Genomic DNA, 22783 nt, shown 5'->3' on the forward strand with positions numbered 1-22783 from the left:
TAACCCATCAAAACAACAATGAGACAGTCACAGCAGCAGTCGGTGACAAAAAAAGCCGTAAAACCCACAATACAGTCGTGTTTATGTCATATGTTTTTTGTGCTTATTAAATTTAAGTGTTTCCAAAGATTAATCCCACAACAGTAATAAAATACAACTCTTGCTTTAACATAAATACTAAAAGAATAGATCGCTTTAATCGCTATTACAGTTGGGTATGGGCACGTGGTCTTATTTAGAAAACACAAAAAGAGACGCATATAATGTTTAATCATTCGTTTTGTATTTGTCCGAGTAACAAAGCAAAGGAATGACAAGCTGCATACTTCAGTCGAAAACTGCATTTTACTTCACATTTAAAATAAAATGCAGGGTTGGCAACTTTGGTCAGCTGCATGGAGTGAGATTTTCTGTTCTTTGTTCTGCACACACAATGTAAGTTTTATTACCTTGTAGTGTGTAGGGTTTGCAAACTGCCGTAACGTTTTTGATGCAGATATACACTCACCAAAAGGATTATTAGGAACACCTGTTCAATTTCTCATTAATGCAATTATCTAATCAACCAATCACATGGCAGTTGCGTCAATGCATTTAGGGGTGTGGTCCTGGTCAAGACAATCTCCTGAACTCCAAACTGAATGTCAGAATGGGAAAGAAAGGTGATTTAAGCAATTTTGAACGTGGCATGGTTGTTGGTGCCAGACGGGCCGGTCTGGGTATTTCACAATCTGCTCAGTTACTGGGATTTTCACGCACAACCATTTCTAGGGTTTACAAAGAATGGTGTGAAAAGGGAAAAACATCCAGTATGTGGCAGTCCTGTGGGCGAAAATGCCTTGTTGATGCTAGAGGTCAGAGGAGAATGGGCCGACTGATTCAAGCTGATACAACCCCTGGCATAAATTATGGAATCACCAGTCTTGGAGGATGTTCATTCAGTTGTTTTATTTTTTAGACAAAAAGCAGATCACAGACAAGACACAAAACTAAGTTAAGGTCAAATGGCAACTTTCCAGCTTTACGAAACATTAAAAGAAATCAAGAAAGAAACATATTTAGTCAGTAAGAGTTGCCTTTTTTAGACCAAGCAAAGGGAAAAAAATATGGAATCACTTAATTCCAAGGAAAAAATTATGGAATCATTGAAAATAAACAAACCAAAAAAGACCGCAACACACCCCTAGTACTTTGTTGCACCACCTCTGGCTTTTATAGCGGCTCGCAGTCTCTGAGGCATGGACTTAATGAGTGACAAACAGTACTCATCATCAATCTGGCTCCAACTGTCTCTAATTGCAGTTGCCAGATCAGTTTTGCAGGTTGGAGCTTTGACATGAACCATTTTCTTCAACTTCCACCACAGATTTTCAATTGGATTGAGATCCGGGCTATTTGCAGGCCATGACATTGACCTTATGTGTCTTTCTTCAAGGAATTTCTTTACAGTTTTTGCTCTATGACAAGATGCATTATCATCTTGAAAAATGATGTCATCATCCCCAAACATCCTTTCAATTGATGGAATAAGAAAAGTGTCCAAAATGTCAATATAAACTTGTGCATTTATTGAAGATGTAATGATTGCCATCTCCCCAATGCCTTTACCTGACATGCAGCCCCATATCATCAATGACTGAGGAAATTTGCATGTTTTCTTCAGGCAGTTGTCTTCATAAATCTCATTGGAACAGCACCAAATGAAAGTTCCAGCATCATCACCTTGCCCAATGCAGATACGCGATTCATCACTGAATATGAATTTCATCCAGTCATCCACAGTCCAAGATTGCTTTTCCTTAGCCCACTGTAACCTTGTTCTTTTATGTTTAGGTGTTAATTGTGGTTTACGTTTAGCTTTTCTGTATGTAAATCCCATTTCCTTTAGTCGATTTCTAGTTCGGTCACAGACGTTCACTCCAGTTTCTTTCCATTTGTTCCCCATTTGTTTTGTTGTGCATTTTCTGTTGTCAAGACATATTGCCTTAAGTTTTCTGTCTTGACGCTTTGATGTCTTCCTTGGTCTACCAGTATGCTTGCCTTTAACAACCTTCCCATGCTGTTTGTACTTGGTCCAGATTTTAGACACCACTGACTGGGAACAACCTACATCTTTTGCAACATCACGTGATGATTTGTCCTCTTTAAGGAGTTTGATTATCCTCTCCTTTGTTTCAATTGACATCTCTCGTGTTGGAGCCATGATACATGTCAGTCCACTTGGTGCAACAGCTCTCAAGGGGTGATCACTCCTTTTTAACTACAGATTAACAAGATGATCTGGTGCAGGTGGGGAAGGAAATTGACAGGGTGATTCCATATTATTTTCCTTGGAATTGAATGATTCCATAATTATTTCCCTCTGCTTGGTCTAAAAAAGGAGACGTTTACTGAATAACTAGTTGTTTTCTTGATTTCCTTTAATGTTTTCTAAAGCTAGAAAGTTGCCATTTGAAATTCACTTAGTTTTGTGTCTTGTCTGTGATCTGCTTTTTTTCTAGAAAATCAAACAACTGAATGAACATCCTCCAAGACTGGTGATTCCATAATTTATGCCAGGGGTTGTAGAAGAGCAACTTTGACTGAAATAACCACTCGTTACAACCGAGGTATGCAGCAAAGCATTTGTGAAGCCACAACACGCACAACCTTGAGGCGGATGGGCTACAACAGCAGAAGACCCCACCGGGTACCACTCATCTCCACTACAAATAGGAAAAAGAGGCTACAATTTGCACAAGCTCACCAAAATTGGACAGTTGAAGACTGGAAAAATGTTGCCTGGTCTGATGAGTCTCGATTTCTGTTGAGACATTCAAATGGTAGAGTCAGAATTTGGCGTAAACAGAATGAGAACATGGATCCATCATGCCTTGTTACCACTGTGCAGGCTGGTGGTGGTGGTGTAATGGTGTGGGGGATGTTTTCTTGGCACACTTTAGGACCCTTAGTGCCAATTGGGCATCGTTTAAATGCCACGGCCTACCTGAGCATTGTTTCTGACCATGTCCATCCCTTTATGACCACCATGTACCCATCCTCTGATGGCTACTTCTAGCAGGATAATGCACCATGTCACAAAGCTTGAATCATTTCAAATTGGTTTCTTGAACATGACAATGAGTTCACTGTACTACAATGGCCCCCACAGTCACCAGATCTCAACCCAGTAAAGCATCTTTGGGATGTGGTGGAACGGGAGCTTTGTGCCCTGGATGTGCATCCCACAAATCTACATCAACTGCAAGATGCTATCCTATCAATATGGGCCAACATTTCTAAAGAATGCTTTCAGCACCTTGTTGAATCAATGCCACGTAGAATTAAGGCAGTTCTGAAGGCGAAAGGGGGTCAAACACCGTATTAGTATGGTGTTCCTAATAATCCTTTAGGTGAGTGTATATATATATATATAGATTTGCCGTAAGACTCTTCTTGTGTGAGAGTCTGAAAGAGTTTGCAACCATGAACACGTACATTTTTTGTTTCACCTGAATTGATTTGTATAGAAAATAACCGTATACAGTTGTTAAAAAGCGGAAACTTCGACCAACATGAAATCACCAATAAACGACTTCTATTTATTCAACATTTTATAAAATGCATACTACGTTTAAAAATTTCCAGCATTACGGTTTCAGGACGGAACAGCCACTCTGTTATGAACATTACGGTTTTTTGAGTGTTATTATAGTGTTAATAACAGCAGCTAACAACACAATAGCGCGAACAAAAAGGCTGCATACATCGAAGTAGTTCTTGTTTGTTCATTGGCGTGGGAAAAGGCAGTTCTAGTGTTATTAGGAAGGTAATAAGCGTTACCTGCAAGATCGCTATTTTTCTTTTTGCTGCAATTGTTTTCATTATTACTTTATTTAACTTGACACATCACATCTTTAAATTCTCATCCTTGCATTAGGGCTGCAACGATTCGTCGACGTTGTCGACAAAAATCGATAATAGAAATAGTCGACAATGAATTTCATTGTCGAAGTTATCGCCAGACATGTTTTTTCCGACCGACTGAGGCATCTCTCCAGTGTTGCCAACTATTTTCAATGGAAAGTAGCTAAAGTCTGCTCGAAAAGTCGCCAAATGTCGCTAGATGACGTCATGCGTATATTTACATATTAATTACGTAATTACGTCGTATTTGCATTCTGCGTGTTTTCCCTAATCCTTCCTCACGTGACCAATATAATTATCAATTACGTTACATATTTTCTGTCAGACAACATTTATATTATACGTATATATGTTTTTTATGTGTATATGAGTTTAATAAGTTTAATGAAGTTTATCGTTGTGTATCAGTAAACGATCTCAGACGAGTTCAGAAACTGGAATGAACTTAAGCTCTGTAACAGTGAGTAATATAAGTGCATCAGAAGAAAAAATAAATAAATAAGAAAAAATAAGAAGAAACGGTCAAATTAAATAGTTTTATTTCAAGCAAAGGAGAAGCAGGTAAGTGATTGGTCCGTGGCAACACCGCTTGCACATGCGCAGCTCATTCACATCTATGTCAGGTGCCGTGCGGTCACGGGAATATGCTGCTCCTTTCAGCCGGAGCTAGCGCTCACTGATCAGAGCAGACACAGGGAGATGAGTAGCTGTACCGGGAAAGCAAGACCTCGCGCTTACAGGACAGTACTGGCGACATTTGGAAAGTTGCTAAGGTTTGTCCAAAAGTCGCTAGATTTGTCGCTAGGCGCTTTTTTGAAAAAAAGTCGTCAAGGGGGTCTGAAAAGTCGCTAAATCTAGCGACAAAGTCGCTAATTTGGCAACACTGCATCTCTCTTCATTACAATCTCTGCCGAGAGTCGCACATACGCATTAGCTTCTCTACTGAGCGATAACATACAGAAATGGCAGCGTCCAACGCAGCAGCTGCGCGTACCAAAACGTCTAAAGTTTGGGAGCATTTTAGCCTGGATACGGCGAATAAAAAGATTACCTGCATGGTTTGCAAAGCAGTCCTTGCGTATCACGGCAGCACCTCGGTGATGCACAAACATTTAAAGAGAAAGCACGTCGGACAGTTGAATGAAACGGAGTTTGACTCGCCTCGGTAAGATTTAAATAACATGGAAGCCAATACGTTTTGTTTTGGATGTACATTGTACATTTTATAAGCGTATTTTCGCTTTAAAAAAGAGAGATTTAACATTATGCCCGACTGTGCCTGACAAAAGTATTTTAAATTAAATGCATGCAGTCTGAAGAAGAGAGCCACCATGGACCCTTTTCTGCAAAAGCAGACGTGCACCCCACAACAGGCGAACGCCCTCACTGAGTCAGTATTGCAGATGCTGATCTATGATATGAGGCCGCTCTCCATGGTCGATGGTGCTGGGTTTCAACAAATGATAGCCCAGTTCAATCCAGACTACATCCTGCCATCCAGAACCCATTTCACCCACTTGATGGAGCAGAAATACAGTACAACGTTTCTGAAGGTAATTGTTTAGAATGCACAGTCAGACATATTTCATACAAAAAAAAAATCACAAATTTAATTTAAAAGCAATTTTTATATATATTTTATATATTTTTATATATATAGCAATTTTATATATATATAAAAAAAGGTTTTTGCATGTTAAATATTTTCAGAAATCAAATTTTGTGTTTAAAGGTAAAGCAGATCTTAAAAGAGGTAAACAGCTCCATCACACTGACGTGTGATGTTTGGACCAGCCGTGCCACAGAGGCATATCTTGGAGTTTCGTGTCATTTCATCACCAAAGACTGGCAAATGAAGACTTTGAACCTTGCCACGCTACCCCTGGAGGAGAGGCATACTGCTGCGAACATCATGATATGGATGGAAAAGGTGATAGAGAAATTTGACATCTTGCCTAGCAAAATTAAAGCAATAGTACATGATAACGGGTCTAACATGGTGGCGGCAGCTCGACTCCTGGAAGAAAAACACGGTTGGTCTTCAGTCCGCTGTGCTGGCCACACCCTCCAACTTATCGTCAACAGTGCCCTCAAAGAGCTCAGCATCAACAAAGCTACTGGTGCTGCAAGAAACCTAGTGGAGCACTTTAGGAGAAGTGAGCTGGCAAATTCAAAACTGAAGAAGAAGCAGCAGCAAATGAACACCATAGAGCACAAGCTGATCCAGGACGTCAGTACGCGATGGAATAGTACCTATTACATGGTAGCAAGACTGCTGGAGCAGCGCTGGCCAGTCACTGCAACTCTCTCAGACCCTGAGGTAACACCAAGAGGCAAGCACTACTTTGACCTGAAACCAGAGCAGTGGGTACTACTTGAAGAGCTGGTGCAAGGGTTAGGGCCTTTTGAATGTGCTACCGTTTTCCTCACTGGGCAGGAGTATGCTACTGCTTCATGTCTTCCACAGCTGGTCAAAGGGCTGCAACGGTCCATACAGCAAACCCAGTTTGAGACAAGCTCAGGAAAAGCCTTTCGAGCCATTGCAGGAAAAGGAATAAGTGAGAGATGGGAGAATCTTAACACTGTGTCTGCAGAGAGAGACAACCCACTTGTTCTTGCAGCTGCCATCGACCCAAGATTCAGAAAGCTGAAGTTTATCTCACCTGAAGATGGCACAAGGGTGCAAAGTACATTTGAAGTTCTTGCTATCAAAGAAGCAAAGGCCAAGACTGGGCTACATGATGACCCTGAGGAGCTACAGCAGAAGAAGAGGGGTCATATCCCAGGAGGAAAGTCAGCGCTGACAGGGCATTTTTATTTACTTTTCATATGAATCGGCCTATCAGCAGCAAAGTTCAATAAAATATGCATTTTTCATTGAAGTACCCCCTTCTTTCTTGTGTTTACTATCATTTTCCACAGAATTAAAGCAATCTCATGCTAAATTTTAGAAATTTTTTAATAATTATTCGATTAGTCGACTAATCGTTTCAATAGTCGGTGACTAGTCGACTATTAAAATAGTCGTTAGTTGCAGCCCTACCTTGCATTAGAATATAAACCAGTTAATACTGATGATATCTCATGCTGCGTCATATGTTTTAAAATTACTACACACTGAATATTGAACTGAAGCTTGACATAAAAAATTAAATTGCAAATCAAATCGTAATCGCAATTTCTGTCAGAAAAATCGCGATTCGATATTTTCCCCAAATCGTGCAGCCCTACTTTCTACTCAGTTGTAATATCTGGGTCCGCAGCCGCCCCAAGGGGTTACCTCCATCACCAATCCAGGGAGCAGCCGGGTAATCTTCCACATCCCCGGCTCCTGCCCTGGGAGCACCTGCACCCTCGTCTTCTGACAGGATGAGCTGCCCTTTCTGGTGTCCTTATCACAGCAGAATAACTGTCACCACCAGATGCAAGGTCTACCCGAAGCCTTGAAGGGAGCAACGCCAGGCTTTTCCCTTTTCTAGCCATCCACAGCTATGATACAGACGCTCCGCTCTTCTCTGAAGCGCCAGCTGCAGGCTACACACAGCTGCTCCAGGGACACCACGTTGCAGTCGTCACACCCTCTGGCACTGGGACTCTCTTCGCCACTACTGTTGTCTATCTGTCCACTGTCCCTATTCAACCACAACCTCAAAACCCAGCAGGAGATCCCACTTCTGACACCAAAATTGTAGTGAAGTGGCCAAATCATAAAGGATACGACCAAACACAGAAAAGATTAACTTTCTCGTGGGTCTTTATTCCCAGACTGCACTCGTTAGAGAACAGCATTAACTTTTCGAATTTTGAGGCCTTAAAACAATGGCCATACAAAAGAAAAGACAATTTTGCAAAAAAGGAAAACTTTACTCAGGACCTCCTACTGACAATACATTTACAGACGACGATATATGACAAAACTCATAGACAATACACGCTATAGGGACTATAGACAACAGTAGTGGCCAGTGTTGGAGTCAAACTCCGCCGGGTCTGTTGATGAGAAGAGATTCACAGCACAGTCGAGGAGGAGTTGCAAGTCACCAGTTTATTATCTATTCAGATTATAATCCGGGAGCGACCATCCGACATACATTCAGCATGTACAGAAAGAAGCTCAATCCATGTCTCGGGTCTGTCCCCTTATAGGCCTTCTGGGGTGTCGCCCCCCTTCTCGGTAATTTTCCCTTCGCGTGACTACAACACATCTTAACATTTGCTCTAGTTAGCCAGTGAGTACATGTTCCTAATTGATTAGTAAGTACGTGTTTCCTTCTTTTGTTAAGCATAAGCAAAAATAAGTATCCGTTCTTTGGTGGGTTCCTGTTTTCCTCGTGTCTTGTGGCAGGTCGTCCTGACCTGCTGGCGTACCGTCAGTTCCCAATTTCTCCAAACTGGGTGGGGTGAGATCACCCCGTCCTATCGGGGTAGTATCGGTTCTCAAATCTGCTGTCTACATTATGTTAGACATATTATTAGAATTAGTAAGTAAATTATGATATGATTAACCCCTCAGTAGCAAAATTCAATTTGCAATGCAATATGCAAAATGGCAATACAATATGCAAAATGACAATGCAATATTCAAAATGGCAACGCAATATTCAAAATGGCAATGTAATTCTGTATTTAAATTTATATTTTCCATCACCTCCACACGTGCAAAATTTGGTGCAGAATGAAATTGAAAATTAAATTATATCATTTACATTTGCCATTTCCAACAGTAGTCTTAAGTTGTAAAGTGCATACTATTTTAATGCTTTATAAGTAGCAAAATTAAAATGAAAATGTATAACCCAAATTGATTTGATATGTGTAACGTGTCCAAGCAGAAACAGTAGCAAAATTATCATTTAAATGTTATGTGTCCTAAATGCATTTAGACTAACAGTTAGGACACTTACGATTGCATTTTCATCATGACGCCGTGGGATATTTGTAGCAAAATTCAATGCGGCTTTGAAAATGCATTCCGAGCTGACCACGCCCACCCTACGGCAATCATTGCGTCAAGGCGGGGATTGGCGGAAGCGTGTTACGTTTAGATCGTTTGAAACATGGCGGCTGGAGATCTGATAAGATCGTTGAATTCATTGGCAGATGAAGTGGAGCGGGAACAGAGAAATAATGTTTTTGAAGCATCATGGAAACACAAAGGCTGACTTGAATAATCTGATAAAATTGAACTAGGGAATTCAGATCACTTGAGTAAACAAGAAACTTCACAGAGGCATGTTTCCCTGCTTGAGAAAAAAAAACCAAAACAAAACAAAACAATAGCCGCATTGAATTTTGCTACAAATATCCCACGGCGTCATGATGAAAATGCAATCGTAAGTGTCCTAACTGTTAGTCTAAATGCATTTAGGACAAATAACATTTAAATGATAATTTTGCTACTGTTTCTGCTTGGACACGTTACACATATCAAATCAATTTGGGTTATACATTTTCATTTTAATTTTGCTACTTATAAAGCATTAAAATAGAATGCACTTTACAACTTAAGACTACTGTTGGAAATGGCAAATGTAAATGATATAATTTAATTTTCAATTTCATTCTGCACCAAATTTTGCACGTGTGGAGGTGATGGAAAATGTAAATTTAAATACAGAATTACATTGCCATTTTGAATATTGCGTTGCCATTTTGAATATTGCATTGTCATTTTGCATATTGTATTGCCATTTTGCTACACATATGCTTCCATAGAACAGCTCTTGCTGGCAACAACTAAATGGTAACTGAGAAGAGTAAATGACTTTATAAGGGACTAATACAGAGGGCAATGAAGAAGGGAGGGGAAGTGGTATTCGAGCTTGAAAGCATACAAAGTATTTTCACATTTTCATCTTCTTCTTCTTCTTCTTCTTTGGAGTTTAACGGCGGCTTGCATCCGTAAGTGTTGCACTACCGCCACCTTCTGGATGATCCTCCTTCGAAGTTTCTCCCCTCCATTTCCAGATTATTTCCTCCACATTTTATATTCTACCCAGCAAACCAGTAGTAGCTAGGAAATTCCGAATGCTTTTCTTGCCTTGCCCAATCATCCCACTTTTCAATACATCTTTTATCCCTGCTCCACCCAATCCTCCTTTTCTTAATTCTTCCATAATTTTCCTCCTTTGTGCTTCATATCTTCTGCAATTTATAAGCACATGTTCTATGGTTTCAGGTGTCTGACAAACCTCACAGCAACCAGTAGGATGCTTCCCTATAATGTGTAATGTACTATTCTGGTTACTGTTTCCAATTCTCAATCTTGTCATTACCGTTTCCTCTCTTCTAGGCCCTCCCCAGTTCCTTTTCGTTCCAACTTTATTTTGAATAAAGTTTCCCTATCCCACTGCTGTTGCCATTCTCTCACAGCTTCTTTCCAAACTATACTCTTCCCTTCAGCTTTTGACATTTTTATATATACTTCAATTTTATCTTTTTTAGTTGCTTGCTTGGCTAGCTTATCCACCCTCTCGTTTCCCAAAATACCTATGTGAGTTGGGGTCCAAATAAGTTGAATCTCTTTACCTTTTCCTTTTATTCTCATATATGTCAGCAATATTGCATACACCAGATCCTGACGGCTATTGGACACCCCTGATCTGAGACTGTACAGTGCAGACAACGAATCACTTCCAATCAAGATTTTACTTATTTTTTCTTCCTTTCCAACCCATTCTAATGCCATCATGATGGCATATAGTTCGACTGTATACACACTCAGTTCATTCGATGTTCGTTTGCTTTCTTCACTTCCCTGGTTACCTATAACAATTGCAGATCCAGTCCTTCCAGATTCAGGATCTTTTGATCCATCTGTGTAAATCTGAATATGGTCTCCATACTTGTGCTCCACATATCTATAAAATTCATCTACTAGGTCTATATTATTACTTATTGATTTGATTTGCCGCAATTTAAAATCAACTTCCATGGTTTCTATTTTCCACACTGGACAGTCAGGCCATATCACAGTTGGACAGAACTCTTTTTCTCTCACCCCCAAATCACCCCCATCTCCTACCCACCCAAAACTATTCTTTCGTACCCTTTCCCTTTCCCAACAGGTTCGTAACACTTTCTGAGTGAGGTGACTGTCTCTATGTCCCTTCAAATTAATCCAATCATTTACAAGCAGTTGCTTACGTCGAATGTGCAACGGCAGTTCTCCCGCTTCCACTTGAAGCGCACATACTGGAGATGTTTTTACTGCACCTAAGCATAACCTTAAAGCTCTAGCCTGTATTTTACTGTATCAAGCCTCGTAAGTACAGATTTGGCTGCTGATCTGTACACCACACTCCCATAATCTATTCTTGATCTTATTAAACTTACATATATATATTTCAGTGATTGATGGTCTGCACCCCATTCCCGTCCTGTTAAACACCTCATTGTATTTATTACTTTTTTGCATTTATTCTCCACCTTCCTTATATGTTCTACCCAGGTTAACCATGGATCAAAATGTAAACCCAGAAAGCAAAATGTAGTAACCTTCTCCAAATTATTTCCATATAATTTTAAATTAATCCCCTCATTAATTTTCTTCCTAGTAAAAAACATTACTTTAGATTTTTCAACAGAGAATTTAAAACTCCATTTTATTCCCCACCTCTCAACCTGCTGGATACCTTCTTGCAGTTTCTTAACTATATACTCCACATTTCTTCCTCTTTTCCAGAGTGCCCCATCATCCGCAAACAAAGATCTCCCCATGTCCTCTTGTATATGTCCATATATATCATTTATCATAATTGAAAATAATGTGGGACTTATTACACTCCCCTGAGGGGTTCCATTCTCTGCCACTTGATTACTAGGCATTATTTTCCCTATCCTAACCTGAATTGTTCTGTCTTTCAGAAAATCCCTAACCCAGTTAAAAAGTCTTCCTCTAATTCCCATTGTATATAACTTAATCATCAACCCCTCTCTCCATAGCATATCATATGCTTTTTCCACATCAAAAAAGACTGCTACAACTGTCTCTTTATTCACTTGAGCTTTCCTTACCTCATCTTCCAAGCATAACACTGCATCCATAGTACCCCTTCCTCTCCTAAATCCACTTTGACACTCAGTCACCATTCCTTGTTTTTCCATAACATACATTAGTCTCTCATTTATCATTCTTTCCATTAGTTTACAGATATGAGAGGTCAAGGCAAATGGGTCTATAATTTGATGGCTTACTAGAATCTTTCCCAGGTTTCCTTACTGGTATAATAATGGCTTCCTTCCAGCTGATCGGCACTCTACCTGCTTCCCACACTTTATTGAATAGGACCAGTAACGTCTTCTTCCCCTCATCACTCAAATGCTTTAGCATTATATAGCAAATTTCATCTTTCCCTGGTGCAGACAGCCCAGTTTTTGCCAGTGCTTTGTTTAACTCTTCCATACTAAATGGTAAATTTTGGTCACCGTCTTCTCTTCCCATTACTTTCAGTGCGTCCAGATTTTCAGTACTAGTTTTCTCTCTACCCCTCTTCCCTTCTTCAGATAAATTATTAGTGCTGTGAACTTGAGCAAACGTATTTACCAGCATTTCAGCCTTTTCTTCATTTGTCACTGCAACCTCATTCCCATTACTCAACACCGGGTAGCTCCAATCTCTCCTTTCTCCACCCATCTTTTTAATCATTGTCCACACGTCTCCTATTTGAGTAGTGTTCCCAATTGAACTGCAGTAAGTCCTCCAACATATTCTTTTTGCTTGCCTTACCGTTTTCCTTACTATTGCTTGAGCACATTTATACTGAACCATATGCATGAAATTATGTGATCTTTTCATTACTTTAAATGCTTTATTTCTGCTTTTTTACATTCTTCATTCCACCATGGCACTTCCTTTCTTATTACTTTACCTTGACTTTTTGGGACAGATTCTAGCGCTGCTGATATTACTGTATACCCTGCCTTACTTTATTTTCAAGCATTTCTGTATCACCATCATATTCAATCTGATTTAAATATTTGTCACTTTCTTTCCGAAATTTATCCCAGTTAGCTCTTTCAAACACCCATCTTCCTCCTCTTCCTTCATTAACTTGTGACATATTTATATTGATGTTACACAAATCTGGATAGTGATCACTTCCTACTGTTCCTTCCTTATACACATTCCAATTACACATCGCTGCCACACTGCTAGACACCAATGTGAGATCCAGAACAGACTCCCTTCCAGTACTAACCTCTATTCTTGTTTTAGTTCCATCATTTAAACACACTAAATTTTTCTCCTGCAAGAACTCTTCTATTACTTGCCTGTTAATATCCACTTTTTCACTTCCCCACAATGTATTATGTACATTGAAGTCCCCACACCATATAACATTACTACTACCTTGTCCCTCTATTTCCTCAAGGTGATTTACTTGTAGTCGTCTACATGAATTATAAAAATATATAATTACAAATTTCTTCCCCCCACCCCATACTTCCACTGCTACATACTCATATTCACTCCCTACACCTACCACCCTGTGCGGCACCCCTTGTTTCACAAAAGTAACACATCCCCCTCCACCACCTTTTACCCTATCCTGTCTAATTGCTACATACCCATATATAACAAAATCCAAATATGGTTTCAGCCAGGATTCCTGAATACACATAACGTCTGGTTTGTCTTTCCAATTAGCAATAGACTGTTTGAACTCTTGCCCGTTTGCAATCAGGCTCCTTGCATTCCAGTGAAGGAGCAACATTAATACAGTAATTAACCCACACATGTTACCTCCTGACTAGACTGCACACTTAGTTCATCCCTCACCTCTTCCCATTTCAAACCTACCATACCTAGGTGATTTATCGCTGCTTTTACTATAATCTGGATTCTTTCTGTTTTAGATCTGCTTTCAGCTGTAGCATTTATTACTCCTGCTATAAATGTCACCAGTTTCTTCTTCTCTTCCCACAGATCTTTACGTTCTTGTCAGACTTCTCTTGTCGCGCTCTCCATACAGTCCCTTTCACGACTCTTATTTTCTTTTCCTGACCTTTCAACAGCCTCAGAATAAGAAAGGTTTTCCTTTACTCTCATTTTTTGTATTTTCACTTGCTTTTTCATCATTTCACATCCCCAAAATGCAACACTGTGATTCCCTCCACAGCTACAACACTTTGGCTGCACTTCTTCCCCACATTTCCCGTACTCGTGGTCTCCACTGCACCTGGCACATCTTCTTTGTCCTTTGCAAACCTTAGCCACATGTCCAAATTCTTGGCAGTTATAGCATCTCATTGGCTTAGGCGTATATTCCCTCACACTATATCTCAGAAATCCATAGTATACCTCTTTCGGCGGCACTTCCTTTGACTCAAACACAACCAAAACCGATTCTGTGTCAACTTTGTCAACTCCCCTTGTCAATCTTACAGCGCTTTTAACTGACTTGTTTTGCACCTTCAAGTCCTCAATTAGCCCTTTTATATTTACAGTAAGAGGAATTCCATATATTACTCCCTTACTGCCACCCATTCTTCTTTCCCCTACTCTTACTGTACTACTGTAATTTTAATTTTTCCCATACTACTCATCCTCATGGCCTTTTCCATCTGCTCCACACTATTACAACCTACAAGTAAATTTCCATCTCCCAAGATTCTTGCATATGTTACTTCTCCTACTTGTCCTCTTATTATTTTCGTTAACTTAAGTGGGTCCATCCTCGTAACTCCTCCCTCTCCTTCAAATCGTACCACTACATTAAACAATCTTTCTACATGACACTCTCCGTCACCATCCCTACCTTCACTTTCCGTTCCAGGTGCACTAGCCTCACCTTTTTTCTTTCTCTTACTTCTTGTACCCTTCCTTACTGAATGTCCTCTCCTTACTTCTTCCCAATCACTTTCTCTCCCCGCATCACTACCAGTCCCCTCTTGCTCACTATATTCCATACCATCCGTTCTCTTCCCTGCCATTTTGCTAAAGTTGATATAACGTGGCCGATGCAGAAGTTGCGGGGAAACACCGCTACCAGACCTATACAGGCCGTCGGCCGATGCCTCCCACACCACTCCCCAATCGACTCACTACCAACTTTCACTGTGACTTCCAATCTTAGGATCAGAAATCTTTGTATTCAATCCACCGCAATCCGCCTGCCGCAGACAAGCAGAGACTCGAAAACCGGCCAACAGTCCACCGCAGAGCGTTGTTCCCCCACATTTTCATCATTTCTTGGTGCTACTTATTACTTCCAGATGATGCGTGTGTCATAGCCTGAACGTCCGATCCTTTTGTGTGCCACGCCCCCTCATTAACCACGTGTGCAATCCCGATAGTGACCAGCTGTTTCCTGTTATTTCGATTTGTCTAATTTTTAACTCACCTCTTGGTCCTGCGCGCTGTCCTCATCCTGCCATCTCCCTGCTGCCTGCACACTGTCCTGCACACTGTCCTCATCCTGCCATCTTCCTGCTGCCTGCTCACTGTCCTGCACACTGTCCTCATCCTGCCATCTCCCTGCTGCCTGCACACTGTCCTGCACACTGTCCTCATCCTGCCATCTCCCTGCTGCCTACTCACTGTCCTGCACACTGTACTCATCCTGCCACCTTCCTGCTGCCTGCTCACTGTCCTGCACACTGTCCTCATCCTGCCATCTCCCTGCTGCCTACTCACTGTCCTGCACACTGTCCTCATCCTGCCATCTTCCTGCTGCCTGCTCACTGTCCTGCACACTGTCCTCATCCTGCCATCTCCCTGCTGCCTGCTCACTGTCCTGCACACTGTCCTCATCCTGCCATCTCCCTACTGCCTGCTCACTGTCCTCATCCTGCCATTTCCCTGCTGCCTGCTCACTGTCCTGCACACTGTCCTCATCCTGCCATTTCCCTGCTGCCTGTGTGCTGTCCTCCTCCTGCCATATTCCATCGCGTGTGGAATATTGTTTGTTTGGTTAGAGAGTCAGGGTTCTAGTATTGTTGTTTCGTTTCCACTTGTTTTTGTTGCACTTAGGTTTAGATTAGTTTTGGGAGGTGTTCGTCAGTTGTTTTGTTTGTTGTTTTGGCCTGGGTCACTTCCGAAGTCCTGTTGCACCTGCCATGTTGTGAAGTGTCTGTGTGGTGTGAATAAAATATAAAAAATACAAAAAAAGACCCCTTTGTTTACTTGTGTTCCCTATTTCCGTTCCCTGTTTGTCTCGTCCTCCGCTAACCCTTTCCCATTCCATTCTGTCGGGCTCCAACCCTAGACTGGAGACCGTAACAGATGGTATTAACTGCCTGCTTCCAGTTGGTCCAAAACTTTAAAAAGACGTTCCTTATGCTGTTCTAATGTTCTTCTAAAAACTTTCGTTTAAGTACACAACCACCTCCAAGAGGTGCCTACTGCCTGGGTCATTCCTACTATTCGGTGCCATTTGAGTCCTACTGACATAATATGGTATAATTTTAGTAAAATTGGGCTAATACTTATTTCTAACCCCTTTTCTTGTATGCTCAACACCTGCTAAGGTGTTCTACAAAGACTTTATAGAGTAACAACCTCCACATGCACCACATATCTCCACTGTATTGACCAGCTAAGGCCTCCTACAAAGACTGTATAAAGACCTTCACATACATCACTTATCCCTATTCATTCATTTTCTTCATCAGCTCCCCTCTGCTGCTCAGTGCAGCTACAAAATCCATTATAGAATCATAAAAGTAATAAAAACTTGAAATCTGTGAATAAGCCTGTCTCTTAAATGACAGTTACAGTATGTAACTGTAGACCTTTCTGCTGCGCCTTCCCTGCGTACTCAGCACCCCCGCCCCCCCCCGCCACTAATCATCAGCTAAAATCACTGAGTAATCCTGAATCCATCTGTTAGGGAGGAATGGGGCTGGGGAGAGTGGGGTAGCAAGATCACTTAATTCAGGGGTGCCCAATACGTTGATCACGATATACTGGTTGATATCAATCTACTGGTCGATCACAAAGGTAGTGTGGGTAGATCTCATGGCGCAAAAAAATAGAGGATGGATGATAGCCTATCCTCCACCGGCACTATGACATTTGTCACTTGATTGACACACAGGGCAGCCAGTCTGACATTTGATCTTTTTTTGATACACGGGTCACCACACCACGCATGCACGTTCAACCGCGCCAGCTGCTGCAAAACTCTAGCAAGCTACCGAGTCGCCTAGTTAGCCTCCAATTTATTTCTACTAAACTTAAGAAAGGGTATAAAAATGAATGAGGGAGCTGGACCAAGTAAGAAGCCAAAAACCTACCACTTCCATACGGAATGGGAGGAGGACTTTTTTCACAATGTCATATTCAAAGTGTTTTTGCCTCATCTGTCAGTCTACCATTGCTGTTCTGAAGAAGAGAAATGTGGAGTGGCCCCTTTTTCGGACTGTTCATAAAAACTACTACATTAACTTCCCTCCGAAAAGCGTGCTGAGAAATTGAAAGGTGAAGGAACTAAAATCCCAGTTGTCTGGACAGCAGTAATTTTTCTCACAGCTGACCACAAAACTGAAGGCAGCCACCAACATATTGTAGATTAAATTCAAATTCAATTCAAAAATACTTTATTTATTCCAAAGGGAAATTAATAATAATAATAATAATAATAATAATAATAATAATAATAAATTGTAACTGCAAGCAGTGACAATCGGATCCAAAGCTAATGCACAGCAGCAATGGAGTCCGTGGCATAAATTCAGTAGTTCAGCAATGATGGGAAATGAAGCATAGACTGTAACTGCTGGCCAATGTATTTAAATTGTCAGAAAGCAGGAAATACTACTATGATAGGATGACAGCTATCATACTGTTGACATTACAGTAGAAATTTTCACAAAGTTAGAATAAAGGAAAAAGGGTAGATGAGAAACAGAATGGAAATGTGCTTGTATCTGTTTAGGAGAAATATCACCAATGTAGATCAGTCTGGTGCAGTGCCTGAGCCTGACTGAATGTATGGTTTGGGTCTGATGCTCTGAGTAGTTGGTAGAAATAGGTACCTTCCTACCTGATGTGGTAAGTTTAGATCTTACAAGTTAAAGTTTGTTTGTACTGGCTGTGTGAACATAGGCTGTGTTGCATATTTTTAACAACAGTGCTGAGTTGGGGAACTGCTGTATGTAACAGTAGTAATATCATGCTTCGTCCTTTTCTAGGCTGTTCATTTAGACATGAGAAGGCCTGAATGTACTGAATGGCATTTATGAAACGGAGCACTGACTCCACCTGCTGGCCAATTTATTCAAACACTGAAATTGTTCTTGTCCCCCAGTGTTGGAGAGTAACTGTCACGCTATGAGGTGTGCAGAACGTAGAAAAGGATGCAGGATACCAGAAGTTGGGGCAAACAAGAGGTTTAATAGAGGCAGCAACGAAGGATCAGGCAACACAAGGGATGACATAACACGCAACAATGCAATGACCGGACTGGGGAAACAGATGGAAACGCGAACTAAATACAATGAACTAATGACAACAAATCAGGAACAGCTGGTAAACACGGGGAATCCACACAGGGTTAACGAGGGGGCGTGGCACACAGGAGGAGCGGACGATCGGGTCATGACAGAACCCCCCTCAAAGGCGCGCACTCTGGGTGCGCCCCAGGGGAGGCGACGGACAACACGAGACCGAGGACACGGGAAAACAAGAGCAAAACACATCAACGGGGCACAGGGAACAAGACAGACACGCAGAACAGACACAGAAATAGCAACTCAGACAACAACCGACAAACCACGGGAAACGCAGACAAATACAAAGACACCAAAGACGGAAACATGGGACCTGCGGACACTAAAGGGGAAAATGGAGGGACCACACCAAGGGGCACACAGGGACAAACAGGGGGCATGGGCACAAATGGATGGGAAGGACACACAGGAGGCACAAAGGAATCGAAAGGGGACAAAGGCACAGAAGGACGAGGAGAAAACGTGGGGGCCACAAAGGGACTAGAGGACACTGAGGGACAAGGGGGAACCACAGGGGGCACAAAGGGACCAGAGGGGAGTAAAGGCACGGAGGGACATGGAGACACAGGGGGCACAAAGGGACCAACCAAAGACGAAGGCACTGAGGGACGAAGGGGAAACATGGAGAGCATGAAGGGACCAGAGGGGAGCAATGGCATGGAGGGATGAGGAGCAAACATGGAGGGCACAAAGGAACTAGAAGGGAACGACGGTGACACAGGACGGGGAGTGAACACAGGGGCCAAGGGATCCAAGGGCAGGGGGCAACAGGGAGCAGAGGGGACCTTCAGTGGGTGTGACGTAGGGCAGGTTGGGGCAACAGGCCTCTGTGGGGCCGGAACAGGGACTGAGGGTGGCAAGGATGCGGGCAAAGGGGTTGGTGGAGATGGCAAGGAGGGAGCCGCGGGTGAGGGGCCCGCTGGCTGTCAAGGGGACGCCGGCGGTCGGGCCATGGCCGGCTAACCAGGTGCCCTGAGTGAGGCTGGGGCCAACCGCCGAGATGGAACCTGGGGGTGTGAAGGGGCACCAGGGAGTCTACCCCGCCGTCGGTGTCCCCTCCCTTTCCAGGAGACCAAGAGGCGGGAACCCGGCCATGATCCACCTCGATGAGGTGCAGGTGGTTGGGGTGACCCCCTGGGGAGGTCCACAGGCACAGTCAGGGTGATCCCCGAGGGTCCCACTCCAGCTCCTCCTCCAACTCCATTGTGGAGGAAGGAGCGGGGGTCAGGCTGTCAGGGACCACCTCGGGGACTGAGACTGAGGCCGAGGGAGCAGGGATCGGGGAGACTGAGGCCGAGGGAGCAGGGACCGGGGAGACTGAGGCCGAGGGGCGTGGCACGGGTGGAGCCAGGGCTGGGACCTTGGGGGCATGGGCGGAGCCAGGACCTCGGACGTGGGTGGAGCCGCGGGCGGAGCCTGGGCCAGCTCCTCAGAAGCGGGCCCCAGAGCAGGAGCTGCGGGCGTGGAGGCCACGGGGGCCAGAGCAGGAGCCGCGGAGGCCACGGGCGCCAGAGCAGGAGCCGCCGGAACCGCGGGGAGCTGAGCAGGGAGCTCAGGAGCCGCGGGGGACGCCGCTGGGGCCGCTGGAGCCGCAGGGGCTGCTGGAGCCATGGGGAGCTGAGTGGGGAGCTCAGGAGCCATGGGGTGCTGAGCGGGGAGCTGAGGGGGCTGCACAGTGGACTGGGTAGTAGCAGCACGGGCCTCGGGGACCTGAGCAGGGACCACAGGAGTCACGGGGAGCACTGTACGAGGACAACACCAACTCAATCATAAGATAAGGCGAATAGGACAAAAAAACTAAATGTAAAAACCGACAGCATGCGTAAACACTGACAGCATTCGTAAACCCCACAATGAATCGTGAAGTGTGTACCGCGCTTTAAAGCCACACTGGCACTTCTGATCCCGTTGACAGAAAATGTGCCGTCCTCCATCAATATGCTAATGTTATTGGTAATTTATGTTAGGTCTGATATTAGCACTCCCGACATGCTATGTCATATTGAGTTTTGCAAATTCACTAACTAGCTAACCCCTGTGCAATGCAGCCTTACCACACTGCTAACCCATTTATGGTATGTTTGGTATATTTATTAAATTGATCAATTAAAATCATGCTAATTCATGTATTGAAAGGAGTTTGACAGTAGTCAGTGTTTAGTACTGCTGTAAGGTAAACACTGCCAGGTTAGAAAATTTCAAAATGGTTAATGGTTCATTCATAATTTAGAAAAGTAATCAAAAAGTAATCCAATGTAATTAGTTACATTACTTTCATAGATTAATTGTAATAGTTGCACTACTATTACATTTTAAATAGAGTAACTTGTAATTGTAACAAATTACATTTCCAAAGTAATCTTCCCAACACTGTTGTCCCCACAGGCTGAAGTTTTATTGTAGTCAGATAATTTTCTATGAGTCAAATGGCAGGAAAATGACAGGCAATTAAAAATCTGGAGTCTCTGGGAAAGGTAATTCTTTGAAGCTTTTATGAGAAATAAGGAAATTTCAGCTGAATTTGCTAAGGTGGGTCGTAGACACATATGGACAGTGGCTATAGCGCCCCCGTTTGACCGATCGGCACCAAAGTTGGGGGATCTGTCTGTGGTCCAGTGCTACATTAGTGGGTCAAATTTTGAGAGAATTGGCTGAAGCACGGCTGAGATTAAGCTGCTTGATTGAAATGAGCATGGAAATGGTGCAGGTTGGGTGTGGCTAGTGGTTATACTGTACAGGCAGGTCAAGTTTTTTTTTTTTTTTTAATTATCGATAAGGGCAATGTCCTGATTGACCTGCTACCAGAATGACATTGTAAGAGTTATAGGAATATGTAATTTATTAAACATCATGAAGGAATGCAAACCAATTTTGTCATTGGACAGTACATTCATCTTGATTCGGCATGACTTACAGAATTTGCAGTACAAAGGATTTTGACTAGTAATATGTCACTGCAACAGAAATGAGAAAAATGTCAGTTTCACTAGTTTTGCAGGTTTAGACACACATGTCACATTACTGTAGCGCCCCCTATTGACTGATCAGTGTCAAATTTGGACAGTCCCTCTCCAGTACCGTCCTACAGGATATATTCAAGTTTGGTGATGATTGGCTGAGGCAGGCCTGAGATATAACTGTCTGATTGAAATGGGCGTGGCACCCGTATGGTCTGGGTATGGCTGGTGGCCGTACCTTACAGAAAATTTAGGATTTTTAAAATAATTATTTATAATGACTGTCTCCTGATTTAAATGATACCAGATTTACATAGGGCGAAAATCCTAGGATGAGTACGAAAAGTCCTGTTATCAGATCAAAGATTGTAAGATCAAAGATGGAGAACCAAGTTCTACATGTTGTTTGAATTGGCATATCATGCTGACTTAGGCTGGCAATAAATGTCAACTGTAGGTTTGATAGTTGTAGAGAAGTAGGCAGAAATGCAAAAGTTGTCACTGTAGCGCCCCCATCAGTCAGGGTCTGTAGAGAAATGTAGCATCCAGATTTAGTGCATTGATGATTGCTAAACCTGTCAAATAGATGCTTGATATTGATTGGCTAATTATGGCCACCATTTTATGACTTATGACTGCCATACTAAGGGTATGACCTCAGGCTTTGCCATAGTAGACATGTGCCAAATTTCACTTGGATTGGCCAAGCAGTTCAGGAGATATTCGAAGTAGGTATTTGTAGCGCCCCCTATTGACGAAATGCAGCCTGCCTTGTACGGTGTCCCCAGAATGGTGCTGGGATTTCCAATTTGGTTAAGGTAGGCCAAGGCATGGCCAAGTTATAGCAGTCAGACTAAAATGGGCGGAATTTAGGTGGAGTTTTGCCGTGGCTAGTGGCCGTACGATAGACAAATGTCATGACACTTTTCAATAACTTTTGATCAGCTCAGAGGACTGATTGGTTTGACACCGCATTTGTCTGTTTGGTCGGATGGGGTAGGACTTTAAGGCAGAAGTAGGATTGACAAATCATGCAAATTAGCAAAGAAGTAGGCGGAGCTTCATAGTCCAAATGGAATGTTGGTAGGGTATGGCTGGCTGTATCTGCAGAAAAAAAAATCGACTGTAGGACCAACAGCATAGGAGATATTGGCCAAAATGTATGACTGACTTGGGTCAGATAGTCTGAGTAGTGGGTAGGAATTGGCATCTTTCTACCAAGTCTGGTCGGTCTAGCTCTTACGGTTTAGGCTGCACATTCAGTTTTGGGGAAGAAAAATAATGACAAATCCTAAGAAATACAATAAGGGTCCATTACACTACATGCTTTGGACCCTTAATAATTTCAGAAAATGGATGGATGGATGGATGGAAGCATACTCAATATATTTATAAATAAATATATGTTGTGCATTTTTATAGTAGGTAGATCATTTTGACTTGGTCATTTATAAGTAGCTCACAAG

At 42.5% G+C, this 22783-nt stretch overlaps 1 protein-coding gene across 1 annotated transcript; it reads left to right on the forward strand.

Annotated features, from left to right (window-relative positions):
- The first annotated feature begins 4287 nt into the window (after window positions 1–4287).
- On the forward strand, window positions 4288–6739 carry LOC140590955 (E3 SUMO-protein ligase ZBED1-like). The gene is made up of 3 exons (XM_072712777.1): window positions 4288–5071; window positions 5219–5459; window positions 5639–6739. Exons 1-3 carry the CDS (start codon window positions 4869–4871, stop codon window positions 6737–6739), a joined length of 1545 nt encoding a protein of 514 aa, XP_072568878.1. The 5' UTR covers window positions 4288–4868.
- Window positions 6740–22783: the final 16044 nt, after the last annotated feature.

Source organism: Paramormyrops kingsleyae, chromosome 5 (assembly GCF_048594095.1).
Source record: "Paramormyrops kingsleyae isolate MSU_618 chromosome 5, PKINGS_0.4, whole genome shotgun sequence".
Classification (NCBI taxonomy): Eukaryota; Metazoa; Chordata; class Actinopteri; order Osteoglossiformes; family Mormyridae; genus Paramormyrops; species Paramormyrops kingsleyae.